The 22,409-nt window shown below is 42.9% G+C and overlaps 1 protein-coding gene across 2 annotated transcripts in view; it reads right to left on the bottom strand.

Moving 5' to 3' along the window:
• Positions 1-22,409, bottom strand: part of NEURL1B (neuralized E3 ubiquitin protein ligase 1B) — a 197,354-nt gene that overhangs the window by 9,625 nt on the left and 165,320 nt on the right. For both annotated transcript variants that reach the window (XM_035105296.2, XM_035105297.2), the window contains exon 2: positions 2,948-3,508. In XM_035105296.2, the coding sequence (XP_034961187.1) occupies positions 2,948-3,508 (561 nt within the window). The remainder of the gene's footprint in view (positions 1-2,947; positions 3,509-22,409) is intronic.

Raw genomic sequence — 22,409 nt, 5'->3', positions numbered from 1 at the left:
AACAAAAAACAAAAAACCCACAAACATTTCTAGCCCCAAAACATAAAAACTAGAAGCGCACCACTCCATATGAACCATTCCCCTGTATAGTTATTGAGAGCTGATAATGAGAAAAAGAATGGGTATGAGGAAAGCAAAGGGCAAGATACTTTGGCAAACCTTGATTTAGGACATTCAGATTTCTAAAAGGAAGAATCACCATAAGATTATTTCTCCAAAGTCTTAGATATATAATCTGGGGGGCACAACCTGGACAGCAATTCATGCTGAAATCATGGTACGACTTGTGGATGGCAGCTTAAGGCTGCAGTACTGTGCGTGCTTACTTAGGAATAAGCCACACTGAATTAAGTGGTATTTACTTCTGGGAAAACATACACAGGTTTACACTGTTAAACTTGATTTTAAGTTACACATAACTCTTTGCTGCATTTGCATGCTTTCTGGCCTCCTTAAAAGTGGAAATGTATTGAAAATTTATCTGAAGTGCTTAAAGTTGACTATCAATGCAATATATGGAAGAAATCAAACATATAACCAGCTTTCAATTTTGATTAGCCACATCTCTTTTCTTGACAGAAGGAATCGGGGAGGGGGCATTAAAGTAAAGCCTGTCTTCCTCCTCAGGATCCCAAGTAGCCAGTTCAATATTTCAAAGAAGGAGTGGCTTTCTCTAATTGCTTAAGTCATAAAAGCTTCACATCTACAATGTTAAGAGTTGATATAAGGAATTTGTACATAGTGCATCCTTCTCCTTTGTGAAGTATCTACAGTTCTATATTTGGGACACTCTCTGTCCCCGTCTTCCAGCCACTCCCCAATTACTGACACTACAAAAGTGATCCAACTTGGCCCTCACTTATTCTTAATTTCTACCTGTAAAATGGTAATAGTGACCTGTAAAATGGTAATACAGTAATAGTGATCTATTTCATATGGATGCTCTGAAGGGAAAGAGGCGGCCAAGCACTTTTGAAGGCTCTGACCAAAATTCAGCAAGAGTTAAGTGCTGTTGTGTTCATTAATAGGCTTTTGGCACACAGTCCAAATTAACTGACTGTGGCCAGCAAGTGCTATAGCACATTGTAAACTATAGTTCTACAGACTACAGGGGGAGAGAGAAATGGCCTGGTTTCTACCTGCTGCCTCCACTGACAAGCTAGCCATTGTATAATTCACTTCATAGGAGCTGTGCCCCCTTCAACTCTACCCAGGGTCATAATGCAAGATCCATGGTAGCACACCACAGACCATAGCTTTCTGACAAGGCTTAGTAGGGCACAGGCAAACTCAAGTGAAAATGTAAAGACAATTTTGAGAATCATGCTAGTTCTTGGTACGGCATAAATAGCCACTTATGCAAAGAACGGAATAAATTTTAATAGCCTTTTGGCAAGGCACTTAAAACTAGGTACAAGGGCAATGGCTAATAACATAGTGTTCCTAGGTGTTTGTTTAATTTTAAGCCGAAAAAGTGTCCCTTTTTTGGGGTGCGGAAGGACATGGAAAGGGGGCTCAAGAATTTGGGGAGGTGGGGAGAAGTTGTGGTGGTGGTTTTCAAAATTTTAAGCGCCCCAATTTAAACCGTGCCTACTTAAGAATGATTTGAACTATTTTCAATTAATGTATTCATTATGTCATTATTGCTGAAGCTACATTATCTTTAACAATCATGTCCACAATTAAGATGACAGGAATGCCAAATCTGTCCTTTGAAGTCAACTGCAGAGCTGCAGATATGTGCAGTAAACCAATACCAGAAAGGGGGGAGGGGGTTGCGACAGCTTTATTCAGATAACTAATACCAGAAGCATGTATTAGTGCTCATGTTCTGAGAACACTGGAGGCAGTTTTCACATCACAGGCAGCACCCAAGATCCCTAGTGCTTTGTAAACACATACTATCAGGCTTGTCTATAAGGACAAAAATAAGTCCACAATCATAGCTCATTGAGCTGTACTTCTAGGTACGCTGACTGAAGCCAAGCTATCACCTGAACTCTACAGGACAAGGTGATAAATCAAGAGCGAGGAATCTCTTGCCTGGACAGAATGGATTCAAGAAGAAGAAAAACCCAATGCTTTGGAAAAGTTTCCAAACTCTTGGAAAGAGAATTACGACATTGCTGCCCTCACTGGAGTCCTCTGATAAGCAGAGAAGCTGGCGTTTCTCTTGTGTCAAGGTGCTGTGCTTTCTAAAAAACCCTGATAGGGCAGGAATGCCGCATGAGAGGCTCTAAGTGGCTGACACAGGAGATAATGGGTATAAAGCCTGAGCTGGAGAGTGAGGATGAGTCATGGCACTGCATGGTACACACAGCTGGCAATCTGTGGAGCCAATGAGTGGAAGAGGCCTCATGTCATTGGCTTGGTCCAAAAGTTAAAAGCTATCTCACACCAAGGGCACCAGTGCAACAAACACACCTGCAGTTTTATCAAGTGAGCTTATGTAATAGGAACAGGCTACCAATATATATACTATGAGCAGTTTCTGGCATTGGTTTTAAATTTCTGAAGTGTGAGCATATAAATTTAGGCAACTGTAATTGGGGGAAAAAAATCTGTTGTCAGCTTATGGTGCAATCCAGTTTAACCACGAGGGAGCAGAATGTCTGCCTGAAGATTTCACATTTGCAAGCAGGGGCTTGCTTATTTCATTTATTTATTTCATTTACATTCCACCTTTCCTCCAAGAGCTCATGGTGGCACACCTGGTTCTTTCCTTCTCCATTATTATCCTCACAGCAAGCCTGTGAGGTAGGCTTGGCAGAGAGACTGTGAGCTTCATACCTAAGTAGAGATTTGACAGTGACTGGATGAAAATGAAAATGCAAGTTTAGTACCTGGGCTTTACACTTTACAACATAAGCACTACCTCACACAGCTTGTTCTGAGAGAAGGGAGATATGACAAAAGGGTCTATACAGAAGGAGATATATACACCTACCTAGTATTTGCACTTCATGAGTGATTCCATAGACATCTATCAATGCCCAGAGAGGCCCAGAGACTTTGACGCCACAGTGAAACAGAATTGGCTCTTCGTCATTAATGCTATAGAAAACTCTCCCATGGCGGTCGACCCAGAACGCCAAGATGTTGTCTCTTAGTGCAAACCTCTCTGGCAGAGCTTTGGCCCAGAAGCCTGGCCGTGTCACCAGGTCTGGGCAGGCGTATTTTGGTATGTCATCTGCGCTCATCTGCGATGGATCGTGAGTGGTGAAGCCAAAGCGTAGGGCCCCGCTCCACCCGTGGTGCACAGATACCAGCTTGAGACGCACTTTCTCGTAGAGGTGGATGGGCCGGTTGGTGAAAGTGACGCCATTGCAGAAACTATTCCTCCGAGTGGCTTTGCGGGAATGGGCATCCAGGCGTATGTTTTTTCCTTTGGCCTGGAAATGGAATCGCGGAGGTTCAGTAATGGTGAGGACAGACCGCCTCTCATGGCTACTGTTAGGCAGTGTGTAATAAGGCCTGTGGGATACAGAGCGAGCCTGTTGACTGGTGTCTGCAAATAATAATAAAAACAGGAAGAAGAGGCATTGTTAGGAATTTGCTAATTTAGGTTGCAATGCTAAGAAAACTGCTCCGCCCGACCCCCAGCTACTGAGATGTGCAGATTCTAGGCTAGATTTTAACAGACTAATCAGATACAAACACACTCCTTATTTGGACAAAGTTCCTCTGCTCCTTGTTCTTGTAATCCTAATAAGAATGTTGAGAAAAATTCTGTCTCTCAGCCAGTGTTCAGCTGGAATCAGTTTTTAAATGAATACATTGCTAGACACAACTGACACCTCAACAGGAACACACACACACACACACACACACACACACACACACACACACACAAATATCTTAGTGCACTAGGTTGAGGTGGGGAGACCCAAACTGCAGTAGTCACACTGCTACTGTTTGAGGCCAAAAGAGGAACTGACTAGACAATTTCATTCCTGACATAAACAGATTTGCTCAACAACTGCTTCTATAATCTAAAACTTTGGGCAGTTGTTAAGTAGGCATCCCAGAAGACAGAGAAAGCAGCCAGTCTGGAGCCCTGTACCCCAGGCAGCCTATGTGTGCTATGTGAGAGCAGAGAGGAAGACTGACATAAAGAAAAGCTGCCGATAGGTGGTAATATTACTTGCTGTCACCCTTCAGCCTCTCCTTGGTCCCCAATACAAGTCCTGTTGGAAGTGACTTGAAGCAACAGTGCCCTCCCTCCTCTACCCATGAACTCAGAAGCAGACAGGTAGATTGTATGTTTGGAACTATGACAGCATATCAACAAAAGGAGGTGGCAGATTTATCTTAGTGACACTGAACTCCTCCAAGATGACCTGCCCATCATTGAAAAAGAGAAAGCTAGTCACCAAGTTAGTAACTATTCTGCAATCAGCTGTTGAACCACCCCATGCAACCAAACATTTAACCATCCCTAAAAAGCCCCTGGTTCTGAGCACAACATGCTTTGCAGCTCTAAGAACTGGCTTTCAGATGTTAGCTACTGATGGCTTAAATTCTGAAAATCCATTTGGGGCATCATGATTTCTAGCCTTGTGTTTTAGCATAAACAGCATGCATTTTCCCTTATCCAATCTTTATATGTACACATTGAACTACAAGATAAAATAGGGCCATCAGAAACCCTCAAAGCTAAATGAAGCAGCCCTAGGTTGGGGGTGGGGGAAATTGGCTCCTATGAAACTGTTTTTGTAAGTCTGTCCTATGACTTCCCCTTATGGCAGGAACAGTGTCATGGCAAATATTCAGTAATCATTTCCCTTATTTTTAATGAACGACACACACACACAAAATAGCTCAGTGAGACAAGATTAAAGCTTCCACCCCAATAAACCCCAAACACAAATGTCAAAACAGTTGTAATTACAAGTGGCCACATGCCGAAATATTAATGTAGCTGGAAAACAAAACTGCACTAAGGTCCTGCTTGGCACTTTATACTTGGGAGGAATAGGGATTTGTTTAAATATATTTTAAAATACCTTCACAGTGGGAGCTTCAATACTTTTGAATTGATATTGTGCAAGTGACAATTGTTTCAAATAATGGCAACACCTCTCCTTAAAAACAAACAACACATTCCTAACATTTGTGACTTACTTCTTTTACTTAACAGTAATTAAAATGCATACCAAAAAGTATTAGCTGACCTCAGCAGCCACACACTAAACAGCCCAGAAGAACACTACAGTGGTACCTCAGTTTACAAACACAATTGGTTCCGGAAGTCTGTACTTAACCCGAAGCGTACTTAACCTGAAGTGAACTTTCCCATTGAAAGTAATGGAAAGTGGATTAATCCGTTCCACACAGGTCCGCAGAGTACTTAAACTGAAAATACTCAAACCGAGGTGTACTTAAACCGAGGTATGACTGTACTTCAAAATTGATTCCTCCCGAATCTCTCCACTTATTTCCCTCCCAACACCCAGACAGGCTCTTTTGATTGTATAAAAGTGCATTCAGAAAAAGCCCAGTCAGGTGTTGCACTCCTAAGCCGCGTTCACACCATACATTTAAAGCACTATGATACCACTTTAAACAGTCATGGCGTCCTCCAAATAATCCTGGGAATTCAGAGCTGCCATTTTCCAGAGTGGTTAAACAATCAATCCTTCTTCACATGGAACTCTAGGAATTGTAGCTCTCTGCGGGTAAGAGGGGTCTCCTAAAAAACCACAGCTCCCAGATTTTATCTGCAGAAATCAGCAGATGGAGGTTTTTATGGTATGGAGCTAAGCATTCTCACCTCCCAATGTCTGCAGTAGAAGCTTGCAAAAGGTTTAGAAAACGTGCCAGTATAATAATAATGATAAAGGAACAAAGCTGGCAACAATACCTATTGAATGATATCTTTAGCAGGCCAAATCCTTAGCAGCAGCAGTGCCTCTCAGGAGGTTATACAAGCCTGTTTGTAATGTAAACATCCTGCCAAAGGATGACAGATATGTTTTAAGAAAAATTTTCCAAAAGGAGAGAACCAAGATGCCTAGCAAATCTAAATAAATAACTGGGAGGGAAGCACTTGCACTTCCCAAGTGAACCGCATGGGCCATGAACCACTCTCTGGTGCAAGAGATTCAGCTGGAAGAACGGAGAGACTAGCAACTTGCTGAAGGTGAAAATATAGTGTTTCTGGCCAGAGCGTCCTGGGAGCATCACTTCTTTTACAGTAACACCTAAGTAAGGTAAAGGTAAAGGGACCCCTGACCATTAGGTCCAGTCGTGACCGACTCTGGGGTTGCGCGCTCATCTCGCATTATTGGCCGAGGGAGCCGGCGTATAGCTTCCAGGTCATGTGGCCAGCATGACAAAGCCGCTTCTGGCAAACCAGAGCAGCACATGGAAACGCCGTTTACCTTCCCGCTGTAGCGGTTCCTATTTATCTACTTGCATTTTGACGTGCTTTCGAACTGCTAGGTTGGCAGGAGCTGGGACCAAGCAACGGGAGCTCACCCCGTCACAGGGATTCGAACCGCCGACCTTCTGATCAGCAAGCCCTAGGCTCTGTGGTTTAACCACAGCGCCACCTGGGTCCCAACACCTAAGTACTTTGAAACAAACAAACAAAATCCTTCCAGTAGCACCTTAGAGACCAACCAAGTTTGTCATTGGTATGAACTTTTTGTATCTGAAGAAGTGTGCATGCACAAGAAAGCTCATACCAATGACAAACTTAGTTGGTCTCTAAGGTGCTACTGGAAGGCATTTTTAAATTTTGTTTCAACTACGGCAGACCAACACGGCTACCTATCTGTAACTAAACCTAAGTACGTGGCAGCCATGAAGAGGTGGGAAACATATGCCATTTCAGGAGTTGCATGGAACTAACACATGCAAACAAGTTTATCTTTATATGAAAACTAGAAACAGAAACTGAACTCTTAAGGCATTTCTTTTCATTACACTTATCTTAAGAATGGAGAGATACGGGAAAGAATGGAGAGGCACATATTAGCGATACACATAATGAATAGCGAGTTATAGATAGGGCCAACGGGGTAAACGTTCTCAGGCATTCAGGGCAGCGTTGTTTACACCATAGCGGAAGCTTTATCACCAATTTCAATAAGAGCGTGATAAGGCCAGAGAACAGAATCAAAGACCGCCAGGCACAAATGCATTAAGGCCTGTGACACATACACTTTTGTGATTAAGCTGCAAACTGCTCCCACTTATCACTATTGGCCTACTATACAATACAGTGTACAACTTGCCTTGTGAACGGGAAAACTCTCCATCTACTTATATTCAATACAATAGTGCAGTTTCTGCACAATCTGATCTAGATATATTGGCACTGACTGCCAAGAAAACCATTCTTAGTATCTGCTTATTGAGTTTTTAATGGGTGTCCCTTCCTCTAAAATAGTCGTTGTTTCATTCTTCTTAGTTGACTAAGTATATAGATGGCAACGGCCACAGTCTGACCATAGCTCAACTGCCTTGTCCAGGAATGGCTGCCATAGGGAACAGTGGAGAGGAATATTTCAATAAATACAGCAAGCCCGCAACGTATGCACAATTAACTTTTGCACATTCAGCTTTATGTGTGGGCAAAATAAATAAAAATTAAAAGGGTGGAGAAAGGGTGTGAGGTTCTTGGGGAAATGACTTTGGCAATCCCACATACCATTGAGCTCAATGGATTTTGACTATGCATAATTTGGCTTTAGGCACAATCCGCCGGAACATAACCCCTGCATAAGCTGCCTGTTTACTGTACATCCTGTTGTACAGCAACAAACTGTTTCACTATTTTCGAACACATTCTTTAGCACACCTTCACATAGTTTATGATCTTAAGGTATAAAAACCGTGTCTGTGTGCGTGTGCGTGCACATCTACATTTTGTATGATCCCTATCCCATTCCTTGAATGTACAAGCAGAGAAGAATTATCAAGCCAAGCAATTAGATAATTAGATAGATAGATAGATAGATAGATAGATAGATAGATAGATAGATGATAGATAGACAGATGATAGGAATTTTTTTATGCATTGGATAAATCCAGAGAATTTTAATAGGTTGATGAGTAATGTCAAAAAAATGGAAAAGCAGTTGTATAGCCAAAATGCTACCATCATTCCAAGCTGATGAACAGGAGTTATTTCAAAAACAAAACAAACAGGAAAGCATGTTGCGATTATACAATAGGGAATTATCCTGAAGGAAATGAATGGGTCATGTTATCCTTTACTAGCACGGACACCTGTCAGTTATCCTTTTAAAACATACAGCACTTTTTCTTTAGCAGGATTGGGAGAATGAAAGAGCACTGTAAATATAGTTGCCCCATAGCAAGCATCATTTTTGACAAGATATTTTGTAAGCGTAAAACCAGCATCTTCCACAAGAGATGCAGAGGAAAGAGTGGCAAAAAGCATTTTCCATGCACCAGACATCAACCTAGTCTGACAATACATTCTCATCCCAGTGGGTGCCTCATAAGTAATCATATCCTATTTCCAGATACTTCTGATCAAGAAAGTGTTTTGGACAGTGTATGGGGAAATATCTATAACATTTCAATAACCAGCCTTGTCAATCTGTGAGTGGTGGACCAATGGTGTACATGTACACCCCACAATGACAGTAGTAAAATATTGTCATAAATTGCCATATAATAAGTGAGCATGTTATTGGCTGTAACTACCTCAACTATTTTACGTTGCTTGGTCAATCTGTGGTGCGGCTGATAGAAATAGAGAATGTGAGATTGAATAAACAGCTTATAGGAAATGAAAGGAGAATATGGACTATTCAAAAAGGAACTGAGAGATGTCTTAGTTCACATAATCTCACCAACCTGAGGTTGGAGAAAGTGGTGGCAGTGGTAGCTGTATTGGTAACCAGCAACACATCTCTTGCAGTGATTATATTTTTAGCTTTTTTCAGAAGACTAGTTTGCAAACCATCCAAATCATTCCCCCCCTCCATACTTTAGCCCCTCACCCAGTTTAAATCACACTTATTTATATATAATTTAATTTAGTGATTTAATCCAGATACGTGACGATTTGGAGAAACCTGACTGTATAGAATTGGGGCCCACAGTGTATCCCACACTGCTGGTTTTAGATAAGCTCTTAGCTGCCAATCTCATGGGGATTTCAGTTGATTTTTTTTAAAAAAAACACAACTATAATACATCCTTAAATTATGAATTTGGTATTCTTTTCAACATGCATTTTAAAAATAATAATTTAAAAAAACCAACAGCAGTTATTTCCGGTATTGTTTGGCTTTGTAAATGGAAGGACACACAAACCCTTTTCTTTAATGTACATTGTACTAACCTCACTGAAGCTTTTAAAATTCCATTTTAGAACAAAACGCTTATTGTGAACAATACTTAAACCAACAAAGATTCCCCAAGACACACACAAACACACTACAATTTGCATCATCTTGTACAAAGCATTATATATTCTGTGTCTTTCTTCTCAGCCACACATATCAGCATTACAATCACACAATGTTCATCTCTTGAACACTCAGGCGGCTTAAATTATTTGCTGTCTCTAGTCTAGAGGGTAATGGCAATGATCCAAACTGGAGGAAATGCTGAAATTAAAAGACATCTTTATACAGGACACACTTCTCCTAAAACGTGCACTGGAAGAACGAAAGACTATTTGACTTCAATGACTCATATGGCCAAAAAGGCCAGAAGATAATCAAGCCCAGTGACCTACATCAAGGCAGTACTGCTACCTAACAACTCATCTTGAATTGACCTACATAATGCAGACTATAACATCTCACAAGTAGAGGGCAGCAGAGGGGAGAACCGCTCAAAATAACCACAGAACAGATAGTACCGGACAATAAAAGAACCACACACACTACAGGAAAATGTGGTGGTGGTGGTTTTTAGTACCACTGCCTAAGACAAGCAGACTTTTAATCTAGGAGAAACATTCCCAAATTCAAATACTGTATGACATTATGTGAGGCCTAAGAAGCAAACCACCCACAGACTCTCCCCAAAAGACATTTTAAACAGGGCCACTACATCCAACCTCTTTCAAGATGTGGGAGGACTTGGTTGTTGTTGTTTAGTCGTGTCCGACTCTTCGTGACCCCATGGACCAGAGCACGCCAGGGACTCCTATCTTGCACTGCCTCCCGCAGTTTGGTCAAACTCATGTTCGTAGCTTCGAGAACACTGTCCAACCATCTCGTCCTCTGTCGTCCCCTTCTCCTTGTGCCCTCCATCTTTCCCAAAGTTAGGAAAGATGGGAGGACTTGGTACCTCCAAAGAAATGGGGGGCGGAAACCTAACTATATTGAATGTAGAAAATATTTTTTTCCCTCACCACAATGAGTCCACAATAATAGAGGCACCAGATTAAACCATCTTAAAACACAATTAAAAAACAAACCGTGGTGTTTTTTAAACTATAGCTTTGTCCAAGGCCACAGTAATACTTTCCCTAAGCCAACAGAGCCATAACCTAAATCCTAATCAGCTAATGGCCACTTAAAGCCCTGAGGCAGGCCACCTGGTTTCATTTGCACAGATGGAAAGCAGGAGCAATTGTACTAAAATCTCTAAAGGACATGAGACAAGTACACCAGAGAGCCATAGCAACAAGTCTCAGAGCTTGCTGTCACAAATCAATTATTGCTTAATGCTTTTTCATCCAACTTTGTCCTCTCCTGGGCATTTAAAAACTGTGTTTCAAGAGGAAACCCATAGTCCCTTTGTGAATATACTGTGAAGGTTTTAATAAAATCAGAATATATGAGACTGAGAAGTTTTAATGAGTAAGGTTATCATTACAGAGCCATTCTGAAAAACAGTGTTTTCAACAGTATCTCCTGCAATGGTCCCCTCTTCCCTGTGACACAAACATCACCACGTTAGTATTTTGTCCCCATGCACGATGCACCTGCATGAACCTTTGAAGTGCAGGTATGAGTTGTTGGCCAATCTAAACAAGAAGAATTGAGAAGTGAAGGCTCCCACTTTGGTAGCAAGCAATTGCTCTAGTTTAAACTCTAGAAATGCAAACCTGTGAATATAAGCCTTTAATGATTTAGTATCAGAAACACAGAAATGTAAAACAAAAGCAAACAAAAACCCTCTTAACATTGGAGACAGTGTTAGGGCAAACAGTCTATGTGTAGATAAGCACTACTTAAGATGTGTTGCAAAGCTGCTCCTAATTGTTCATTCTTGTCCCACAACAAAGATGCAACTGTGGAAAAAGGCAATGTAGCAGAATTCCAGACACAGGAAATGCTATGCTATGATTCAGGGCAAAATAAGTTAGTAGCTCACAGCTTGGAGCAGAACATCCCTTGCCTCTGAAAGCACAGCCCTTTTATAGAATGAAACCCAAGATACCTGACGATGAATCAGAATTTGTCTCAACCTCTAGCTCTGGGTTACTGGAATCTAGCAGACATCAGAACAATGGAGGACTAAAGATAAAGGGGAACGAATTGGATTGTTGAAAAGATGGTGTTCAAGGCATTTAAGATGGGCCTAAAGGGAATGATACATTATTGCAAGGAAAATGTTTATTCCTCCTCCTAATGTGTTCGGGGAGATGTTTTAGATGCTGCACTTCAGCCCTGTCTAGTCACAAGACATCAGTAGGTGCACATGTCCCAGTTGTGAAGACGCAAAGAAAAGGAAGAGATCTTGATATTGGATGCATTACAAAAGCTTCAGCTTTCACACAAGGCCAGTTTTTAGCCCATAGCTATGAAGACAGACTTCCAAGTGCGAAGCTTGTATGCTCTAAATATTTAGAGAGAATGAACACACAAACTTAGCTGAAACTTATTGTTAGGTGGAATAATATTTCCTTAAAAAATCACCCAAATTTAAATATGTCATTAAAAATGCAGAACGTTTTACTTACTTAATTCTTAAACAAGGGATAGAACCTGTCATTATTTTATGTACATTCAACTGTGTGGATATTACCGAAACCGGGGTGGGGTGGGGAGAGACCTTTCAATGAATGCATCCTATAAGTAACATTTTATTTTGAGATCCTATTGTTCAAATGATATGAAACCATTGTGAGAGCTGGGTGGCGGCTGAATTTTTGACCGGCCTCCTCCCTATTCAGAAAGCTCCAAAACATTTCAAAAGGACTTTTGAATGGCAAATAGACTAGGCAGTGTTAGAACAGCCACAGATTCAAATGCAAGCATTTCCTCTGCGTGTGTGCTGCAGCTTGTAAAAGAGAGACTTCAACTGTCCATTATAGCAAACAGGGAGCAGTTTTGTTTTTGCATTTTGAACCCTGATCTATACAGTATTGCAATATGTGAAATGTATGGTTTAGTTGTTTTGAGGGGGCAAGGGATATCCTTAATCAGACAAGCCATTTTTCTCATGGCCAGCTGTCTGGAAGGATCCCTAGAAGAAAAAGTAGTTTCATTACCAAATAAGTATGAACTACATTCCCAGAGAAAGTGAATTCCATCGAATCTAGGCCAAGGAACGAAGTGGGCAATGTGTGGGGGGTAGGAAATGAAACTTTACAAACAGCATAAAGTTCACAGAAACTGCACCAAAATTCCTATTACACACAATCTTTCTTCTATTCCCATCCTACAACTCGTTATTTTCACTTGAAAAACATAATTAGAACTAATATTGTTACTAAATCATTCTCAATCTAGCATGGAAAGACAAAGGAGCCCATTTCCTTCTTGTAGATTCATCTCACAGCTATTTTAGAATAGCTAAAACAGTAAACTGTGTTGTTTCCAGAGCAAATTTCATGACTTTAGCTTGTGACTTGATCCCCACCCCCACCCTGAAAAGCAACTTAATCATCTATCCCATGACATATCCTTAGTGCAATGGACCTTTGAGCAGGACAGTTTCTCTAAAAATAAAATGACTACATTCTCTGAAATGCTAGCGCTTGTACAAAGCCAGAGTTCAGCCACATCATTAAAGGCTGCACACAATAGAACTGTTACCTTGAAAGGGAAAATAACCGCAAGGCCATGTCATCCTGGTTAACTGAGCATCCTTTAGCCACGATAGTGTCACAAGGCAAACCACAAAAAAAGAATGAAAAGCCGATTCATTGAGCTAGTCTCAAAGGCCCTGCATGTTTGCTAACAAAAATTCATAATGAGGCAAGCCTTCTTTCAACAATGAGTGATAAAAATCCTCACTAAATTAGAGGCAATGCTAGAGATAAAATAGTCCATGATAATCATTTCTGCTCCCCACCCACCTCGAGTAATGCAGATTATTTATAATAAAATGAGTATTTTCAGATGTCTAAGATACAGTCTTGGCAGTGTCCATTCTCAAGGGCTTACATAGGGCTGTTTCAGGCATAATGCTATACCATAGTTTACTGCTACATGAAAAAGAAAAAGCAAGACTTAACCTTCCTTCTGCTCCTCTGGTGCAGCTGCAATGAGATTTCATAATTTCTGTTTTAAATTTAAATAGAATAAGTTCTGTTTTTAACCATGAATTGTACAGTGGTGCCTCGCTAGACGAATGCCCTGCACGACGAATTTTTCGCTTAACGAAAAGATTTTTCGAGCGGAGGTTGCCTCGCTAGACAAATTTGTTTTACGAAAAATATGTCTAGCGAATCACGGTTTCCCATAGGAATGCATTGAAATTCAATTAATGCGTTCCTATGGGCCAAAAAAATATTTCCCCCCCCATGCATTCCTATGGGATTCGCTAGACGAATTTTTCGTTATACGAACTGACCCGTGGAACGAATAAATTCATCTAGCGAGGCACCACTGTAATTCATTTAAACCAGCCTCTCCCAACCTGGTGCCCTCGAGATGTTTTAGACTACAAGTTCCATCAGTCCGTGACATAATTCTTGTTAAGTGACGATAACAATTCCTCCCCGCCCATGCCCACATCAGAGACGAAGAATGTGGGGGTGAGATGCAGCTCTAAGACTAGGGTCACCAACACAGCATTCATGAGCACCAGGGGGTTCCTTTCTGCACCAGATTTAGCAAAATAATGAATTCAAGGGCTCAGTTGCCAGCTCTGCCTTGTACTCAGTTTCCTGGGCAAGTTACTTGTCCTTCATTAGCCCTGGTCCCACATCAACCATTTTGTGGTGGTGCCTACAAGAGGTTTTGTGCTGCTTTCCCCCACAAATTATCAGATGTGCACATGAATTCAAAAAAGTTGTCCCCCCTGCTCTACAGAGCTTTTGGAGTCTATCAAACAAAATAGACACTGCAGTAGAGAATAGCTCTAACTTCTGATGAACAGAATATTGGAAGCACAAAGCACGGAAGCTGGTTCATCTGCCACTCAACTTAAGCAAGTAATACTTTTCTATAAATAATTTGAATAAAAAAACTGCTTGTCCTTCAGCATTTGTTGGTTCCTACTGTTTCCTCACTTCTCTTCCCAGCTCTCTCACTTCCACTGCACAAGCTACCCCAAACTAACAGGTACAGTATAGCTAGCAATAGTGATTATGACATTCCACATTTATGCGACTATCGATTGATGTTTGGCTTTAGATTACTTAGACTGGCCGTCAAAGCTAGTCAGTCACAAAATAACATTGTAACAGTACCTTATAACAGGAGTAAGCAACCTAAGGCCCATGGGCCGGATGCGGCCCAATCGCCTTCTAAATCCGGCCCACGGACGGTCTGGGAATCAGTGTGTTTTTATATGAGTAGAATGTGTCCTTTTATTTAAAATGGGTTATTTGTGGGGCCTGCCTGGTGTTTTTACATGAGTAGAATGTGTGCTTTTATTTAAAATGCATCTCTGGGTTATTTGTGGGGCATAGGAATTCATTCATTATTATTATTTTTCAAAATATAGTCCGGCCCACCACATGGTCTGAGGGATGGTGGACCGGCCCACGGCTGAAAAAGGTTGGTGACACCCGCCTTATAACTCCAGCGATGCAGTTAACAGGAGAGCTTATAGTATACAGCTTTCTAGCCTGTGCTTCATTTTTCCTCAGCAATATGTACTACGATTCAAGTTCTCTTGGGAGGTAGCTCTTTAATTTAACTGAAGGTTTTGCTTCTCTCATCTGCAAGTTAAACAGCATTTATACCAGAACCGCTGACAAGTATTTCCTGTACAGCTATAAGGAGGTCTTTTGCAATGATTCAGGCCAATTTCCATCTCAGCCTCCTATGGCTTGCAGTAGCTCACCAGAATCTTAAGATGGCTTTGGGAACAACATAGGATGGATGGAAGAAGGGCCTGTGCACCCTCAACTGCCATTTTGTGTAACATCCAAACAATTTGTGAGCATCACATAACATTGGTTATGTTTAGGTTCTGGATATTGTTTTAAGGTGTCAGGTGTTTTGCTTTGTTTTTGTTTTTGAAAAAAAGAGAGCATCTAGTGGCCTTCAGTTTGGGTCAAGAGGCCTACACCTTTAATGCCATGTTTTTAGAATTTGGTAGGCGAGAGTTAAAAGGTAGACGGAGAAGGCATAGTGTCTAAGTCATGTTTAGCCTGCTACATTTCCCTCCCCCCCAAAAAAAACAGGATAAAAGCTACTGCCTGATGGATAGATAGATGGAAGCCTTGGAAGCTGTTCAGATTGCTGCAATTGATCATAGTCATTTGACACCCAAGTTCCTTTCCCCTTATATTTACTTCAACAGTAAAGCTTTTTGAAATACCGTGCAAGGAATCAGAAGTATGAAAATAAAGGAGGTAGCACTGGGTCACACCTTCAGCCATAGCCAAAGAAAAATGTGCTGTCACCAAGCCAGGCAATTAATCTCACTACATTTAAATCTGCCTGTCAGTTTCTAGACTATACTCATTCATATGCTCTGCAAACATGTTGCAGCACTGTGGACCACTGGAATCAACTAATGGAGGCTGGTGTGACCCACAATGAATAAATTTGAAACACACAATTTTCCTGACCACCCCCAATTTTAATCTGATTTTATTCCAAGGTGGGGTTTTGGCTTGGACACTATACTATCCATTTGACATTTAGCCTGCAAGCCTATGAAGGCTTATTTGGGAGTGAGCCCCTGTGAACGCGGTGGGACTTCTGAGTAAGCACGCGCAGGAGTGGGTTGCTAGTTTTCCATATGAGAAGTGTTCCAAAACAACAGACGCCCAGTTCATTAGCCACTGTTATGTTGTGCCTTTCCCAAGAGCCTGCCATAGTCTGAACTCAAAAGATCAAGGGAAAAATAGTATTCCGAAAACTGTCAATCTTCTAAAAACTGGCTCTGGTATCAGTTTTCAATATTCCATAACAGAAGTATGTCCAAAGATATTATATTAAGTGCTGTATTAGCATCTAAAAATTATGTGTCAACGTATTGCACAACACATAATAAAAGACAGACCTCAGCTCAAATTACTGATGCTACAATCCTGTTGCCTTACATAAACCTATCTTATCAACTTTTCCTTTCTTTTGGAATGACTAAAACTATAGGATTCTTCCCCAGTTCTCTCTTAGCAGCTAGAAGCAGCTAGCATCATACCCAAGTTCTGCATTGCATTTCTATTATAAAAGCCAACTAAAATTATACAGAAATACTTCCATCTAGCCTCCATTTCTCAGAATATTAAATATCTTTTCAGAAGGCCATAGTAACACTACAACATTCTAAGGTAGATGAGCAGATAGGCTTCCGCTTTTGCATGTGCAAATACCAAAACAACAGTATAGTGTAATAATTAGCAGTAACATTTTATGTCACTAAGCTTGAAGAAGCATCTACGGAATATCTGGTTTTAAATTAGATGCAATATCTTTTCTCCCCTGACCCCCCACTGAACTCACAAACAATATTGGGTAACAACATGTTTCACTCTGTCCCATCACCCAGATGGATTGGGGTTATGGAAAGGGTGTGCTAACTTGCACACTATTCACATGCTGGTTGCTTTCTACATAAGCAGGAACAAGGTGAGGGGTGGAATCGTTGTCTGTGGGAGGCAGGAAATCCATCCCATCCCCTATAGGCACAAAGGGTCACCGTGTTACACCATAAGACTAATTGCTAAATAATTACCCAAAAAGAAAATGAAAGGCTTTGAAACAAAGCAACTGCTACTCAGCATGGGTGGCAGTTCTGCCTGACATTCAAAATGGCCGTTGAACACTGTGTAGAATTAACTGAAAGAGGTGGGTTTAAATTCTACTGCGGTTATGGATTCTCCAAGTAAATCTGGGGAAGTCACTGCCTCTCACCCTTAGTCCCCAACCAGTTAAATGGGTTAATATTTACCATTTATACAAAGTGCTTCGCATACCGTGATTAACGATGACAATGTTGTGTAAATGCAACAAATTCCTGCAGGGAATTTATTAGTTTCCTGCTTGCTGTCTTCCTAATACTAACAGACCACTCCAAGCACCCTAACAAGGGTACATTTCTCATAGTATACTGGGAAGAAGCTGCTACGCCCATAAGGCTTTCAGGGGTTTTTTGTAATGTGCCTCCTTTTTGAAGAGCTGGCTCCCATAACACGTGCTGAATTTTGGCTGAGGAAACCAGCGTTGACTGTAGGAGCTCCTGAAGTTTGCTCACAGCCACTTTTGCTTCTCCCAAGTCTGTTTTTCTTTCTGTTGCACTGTGCTGAACTAAGTCATGATTTTGCTTAGCATGTCATCTGAACTGGAACTGAACATGATTAGCAAGAAGAGAGCTTAATCACAACCTCAGGGCTCATAGACAACACAGTAAGCAAAACCTTGGTTTAACACAGCACAGGTTTGTTTTTTTAAGGGGAGTAAAATAAGCTACATACTCCTTTCCAGGAGCCCACAGTGTCATGAAAGCCAGGTCAATAGGCCAGTTCCTCCTTGGTGGGTAATAGCTACTGTACTTCATGAAAATTCTGCAAGGACAAAGTTAAAGACCACAAAGTAAATTAGATGTTAAGGCTGCAATCCTATGGACTTATACCTCTGAACACAGTAAGAATTACTTCAGAGTAAGAATGCATGGAGTTCAGCCCTAAGACACTTTGCTGCTTGAGGTCAAGGACAAGATGAAACTCCCTCCCCCTTCTACATATGGAAGCCAACTGGACTGACAGCTGAATCACCCTAGTAATGGGATAGCAACCACCACAACACCTGGGTTGGGAGCTAATTTGCGGCAGGATGGACTGTGCAGCATTTTCTCTAAAAGGAGAATGTCCCCCAACATCTCCAAGGCCTCGCTTTGCCTAATGGCAGGGCCAGCCCTGATAGGATTGTACTACGAAATAGTGTTTACTAACCACCATTCTGCTGCAGAAAAATTGGGGTGGGGAATGAGAAATCACAGGGATGTTTCAATTCACGTAAGCAAGATGGCAACCCAGTTAGCAGCAGACTTAACAAGGGCCATGCATTCGGGGCTTCTGGTCTTTTCCGAGACAGCCACAAATCTCAGAGCGAGCAAGAAACTGTGGCTTCTAGGAAGCAGCTGCTTTCAACCTCCCTGCCCCCAGTATGGTGCTGGATTGCAATCTGGTGCTTCACTTTTTATTTACACCCAGTTTAAACAAGGCTCTGGCATAAAGGAGAAAAATGCTTTGGAAAGAATGCATGAGTGATAAAGGTAAATAATGTGTGGCCTGCTCTTCAATTATTTTCTTTTTAACAGCTATCAGGATTGTATATAATTCAACTGCACTTCTCAAAGATGAAATGCATGAAATCCAGAGTAGAAGAGAAGGGGGGGAGTAGAACAGTGACTGTTTATAGTTAATTTGGTGAGGTGGGGGGAAGATACATAGCTTTCCTACTTGTTATGTTAGTTTATTTCTGTGCCACCTTTTGTCCCAAAAGGTTCTCACAAGAACTCACAAAGGCAACCAGAAAATTCAAGCAATAAAATACAGCAAAAGTTAATATCTCAACATATCATATTTCTCATATCTATAGTTCAGAAGAGGATTCTTTCCCTAGAAAACGTCCATGGTGTTGTGTATTGAGTCAAAGGATTTTATATCTGTATTATTATTGTCTGTATCTGCATTAGGATAAAGTAACTGCCTTTTGGTTCCAGAGGGTACAGCTACTATTGGTTCATTTAAGCTGCTGTATTTGGATCCTCTGTCTTATTGGTTTCCTCCAAAAGGCAGCACTGTGATTGCTTGATATTGTTCCCTCCAAAATGTATCCCTTCCTAGCTAGTCCCCTGCCCCTATAAATGTAGCTTTCCTCTCCTCAGTCTTCAGTCTTGTTCACTTTAATAAAGAGCTGTTACTAGAGAACTGTCTCCAGCATGTTATGTCAAGAGAGCTGAAATCACAAACCCCACGTCACAACAACTGGCGACGAGGATGGGATCCGGAATGCTGAGGAGCGGTTAAACACAACCCTGCCTCAGAGTCCGGATTGCAGCTGAGAACAAGACTCACTGGCCAGCTGAGAAGACGACCCTGCCCGCTAGGACAATGGAGAGTCCAAGGGTATTGGAGCCCTTCCAGCCATCAGAGCCCCACACCTGGGAAGACTACGTCGAACGCTTCGAGTTCTTTGCAGTGGCTCAAGGGATCACCGATGCCAGCAAAAGAAGGGCCACATTCCTGAGCTACTGTGGGCCCGAGACCTTCAAGCTGGCCAAGGCATTACTTGCTCCAGCGAAGCTGAGTGAGACATCTCTCAAAGATATTCTTGCCTGCCTAACAAGCCACTTGGCGCCTACTGAGACCAAGATGGCCCGGCGGATGGAGTTCCATAAGCGGCAGCAGCATGCTGGGGAGTCTGTATCCACATTTCTGGCTGAACTCCGGAAGCTCGCTCAGCACTGCGGCTTCCAAAATCTGGAAGAGACTCTCCTGGATCGGTTTATTGGTGGTCTGAGCAGCAAGAAAGCCAGAAGACGCATCGTGGCTAAAGAAGAGGTTACCCTTGCTTCAGCCTTGAAGGAGGCCACCGCCACGGAGAATTATGAAAGAGAGGAGCTTGATGCCAGTCGCAAGGCCACTAAGCCACAGATAGAAGTTGCGCATGCCATGGACGAGCTAGAGGCTACTCCGAGCCAGAGCCCAGTCCGTGGGGTCGAGTCGGTGCGTCAGGCCTGCACAGTGCACAGAGATCGCCGAGGCAGTTGCCCAGGTTGTGGCGGAAACCATGAAAGGAAGAGTTGTCGTTTCAGGGATGCTATCTGCCGGACGTGCGGAAAGACGGGTCACATCGCCAGGGTCTGTAGATCGGCGGCGTCGGGAGCGACAGGAGCACCTAGACTGGAGCATCGCAGACCGCCCACAGCAACTCGTTTTCTAAAGGACTGCCACTACGTAACGGAGATCAACGGGAGGGCCGTGCAGTTTCCAGCGCAAGGCAAGGCACACGTCAAGGTGAAGATTGAGGGTCAGCAGTGCGACATGGAGGTGGACTCCGGATCCGCATTCACCATCGTGTCGGACCAGACCGCGAAGACATTCTTCCCCAGGGGTAAGTTGCCCCCTCTGGAGCCCTTTCCGGCAACCTTGCAGTCGTACTCAGCAGGCCGCATCCATGTTATGGGAATGTGTGCCGTGAGAGTACAGTTCCGGGACAAACAGGCTGTACTCAAGCTGGTGATTGCGAAGGGCAGTCGCCCCAGTCTCCTGGGCACTGACTGGTTCCCTGCCCTGGGACTGAGTATCTCAGGGCTTAATTCAATCCAAACCTGCCCTGAGATGAGCGAGGTATTATGCAAGGAATTTGCTGGTCTCTTTAATGGAAAACTGGGTTGTTATAAAGGGCCCCCAGTTGACTTCGAGTTGGACCCCGGGGTGGCTCCAATCCGACTCAAACCAAGGCGAGTGCCATTTGCACTGCAACCCAAGATCGAGGCAGAGCTGGATAAATTGGTCAAGCAGGGAGTTCTCTCACCCGTGGACTCTGCTAAGTGGGAGACTCCAATCGTCACACCCCTTAAAGCAAATGGGGAAGTCAGGATATGTGCAGATTACAAATGTACTATCAATAAGGCACTCAGGGGAAACTCATACCCCATTCCAGTCGTATCACATCTGTTGGCTAAACTGGCTGGGGGCAAGGTGTTCGCCAAAATTGACCTGGCACAAGCTTACCAACAGCTGCCAGTAACCCCACAATCAGCGGAAGCACAGACTATTGTCACACATAAAGGGGCGTTCAGAGTTAACAGATTACAGTTCGGAGTTTGTGTGGCCCCAGGGATTTTTCAAGGGCTCATGGAACGCCTGTTAAGAGGTCTGCCGGGGGTCTTGCCATTTTTTGATGATGTTTTGATTGCTGGAAAAGACCCACAGGAACTGGTTGCGCGTGTCCGTGCAGTGTTGCTCAAGTTCAAGGAGGTGGGGTTGCAACTGAAAAAAGAAAAATGCAGTTTTGGGGTGCCAACTGTGGATTTCTTGGGGTTTAAAATTGATGCATCAGGCATCCACCCCACAGATGCTAAGATTAAGGCCATCATCGAGGCACCACGACCACAGAACAAGACGGAGTTGCAGTCATTCCTGGGACTTATTAACTTTTATCATTCGTTCTTACCCCAGAAAGCTTCGGTAGCTGAACCATTACATAGACTATTGCAGAAAAAGAATGTGTGGCGATGGGGGCGGGAGCAGCAGAAGGCTTTTGACTCCTTGCGAGGAATGCTGAGTAGCAGGAGCGTCCTTGCTCATTATGATGAGTCAAAGCCGCTGGTCCTGGCATGTGATGCCTCTCAATACGGTCTGGGGGCTGTGCTGAGTCATAGGGAACCGGATGGGTCGGAAAAGCCCATCTCTTTCTATTCCCGTACGTTGTCGCCCACAGAGCGCAACTATGCTCAAATTGATAAAGAGGCACTGGCTATTGTGTCCGGAATCAAAAGGTTCTATGATTATTTGTACGGTCGCCATTTCTCCATTGAAACGGACCACAAACCACTGTTAGGGTTGTTCAACCCAAACAAACAAACGCCACAAATTCTCTCCCCCAGAATGTTGCGTTGGTCAATATTCCTGAATGGGTTCCAGTACACCTTGACCCATGTGCCGGGGAAACAGTTGTGCCATGCTGATGCGCTGAGTCGATTGCCCCTTCCTGGCGGGAGCAATGAGGATCCTGCTCCGGCGGAGCACATTATGATGCTAGAAACACTTCCGGGGGCTCCTGTAACAGCTACGGATATAGCTGAGAGAACTAGGAAAGATGCTGTTCTCTCCCGTGTGCTCACTTGGGTGGGGAGGGGGTGGCCAGGTGGTCCGCATGAAGAAAAATTCAGGCCTTATGCGACAAGGCAGCACGAATTGTCCATGCATAAGGGTTGTCTCCTATGGGGAGATAGGGTGATCATCCCAGCACCACTGAGAAACAGGGTTCTTGAGACGCTTCACATGGGACACCCGGGAATGGTCAGGATGAAGTCGCTAGCCCGATGTTATGTGTGGTGGCCTGGAATGGACCAGAACATAGAACAATGGGTACGAACATGCAAGG

Source organism: Zootoca vivipara, chromosome 2 (assembly GCF_963506605.1).
Source record: "Zootoca vivipara chromosome 2, rZooViv1.1, whole genome shotgun sequence".
Lineage (NCBI taxonomy): Eukaryota > Metazoa > Chordata > Lepidosauria > Squamata > Lacertidae > Zootoca > Zootoca vivipara.
This window is presented reverse-complemented; position numbering and strand designations above follow the sequence as displayed.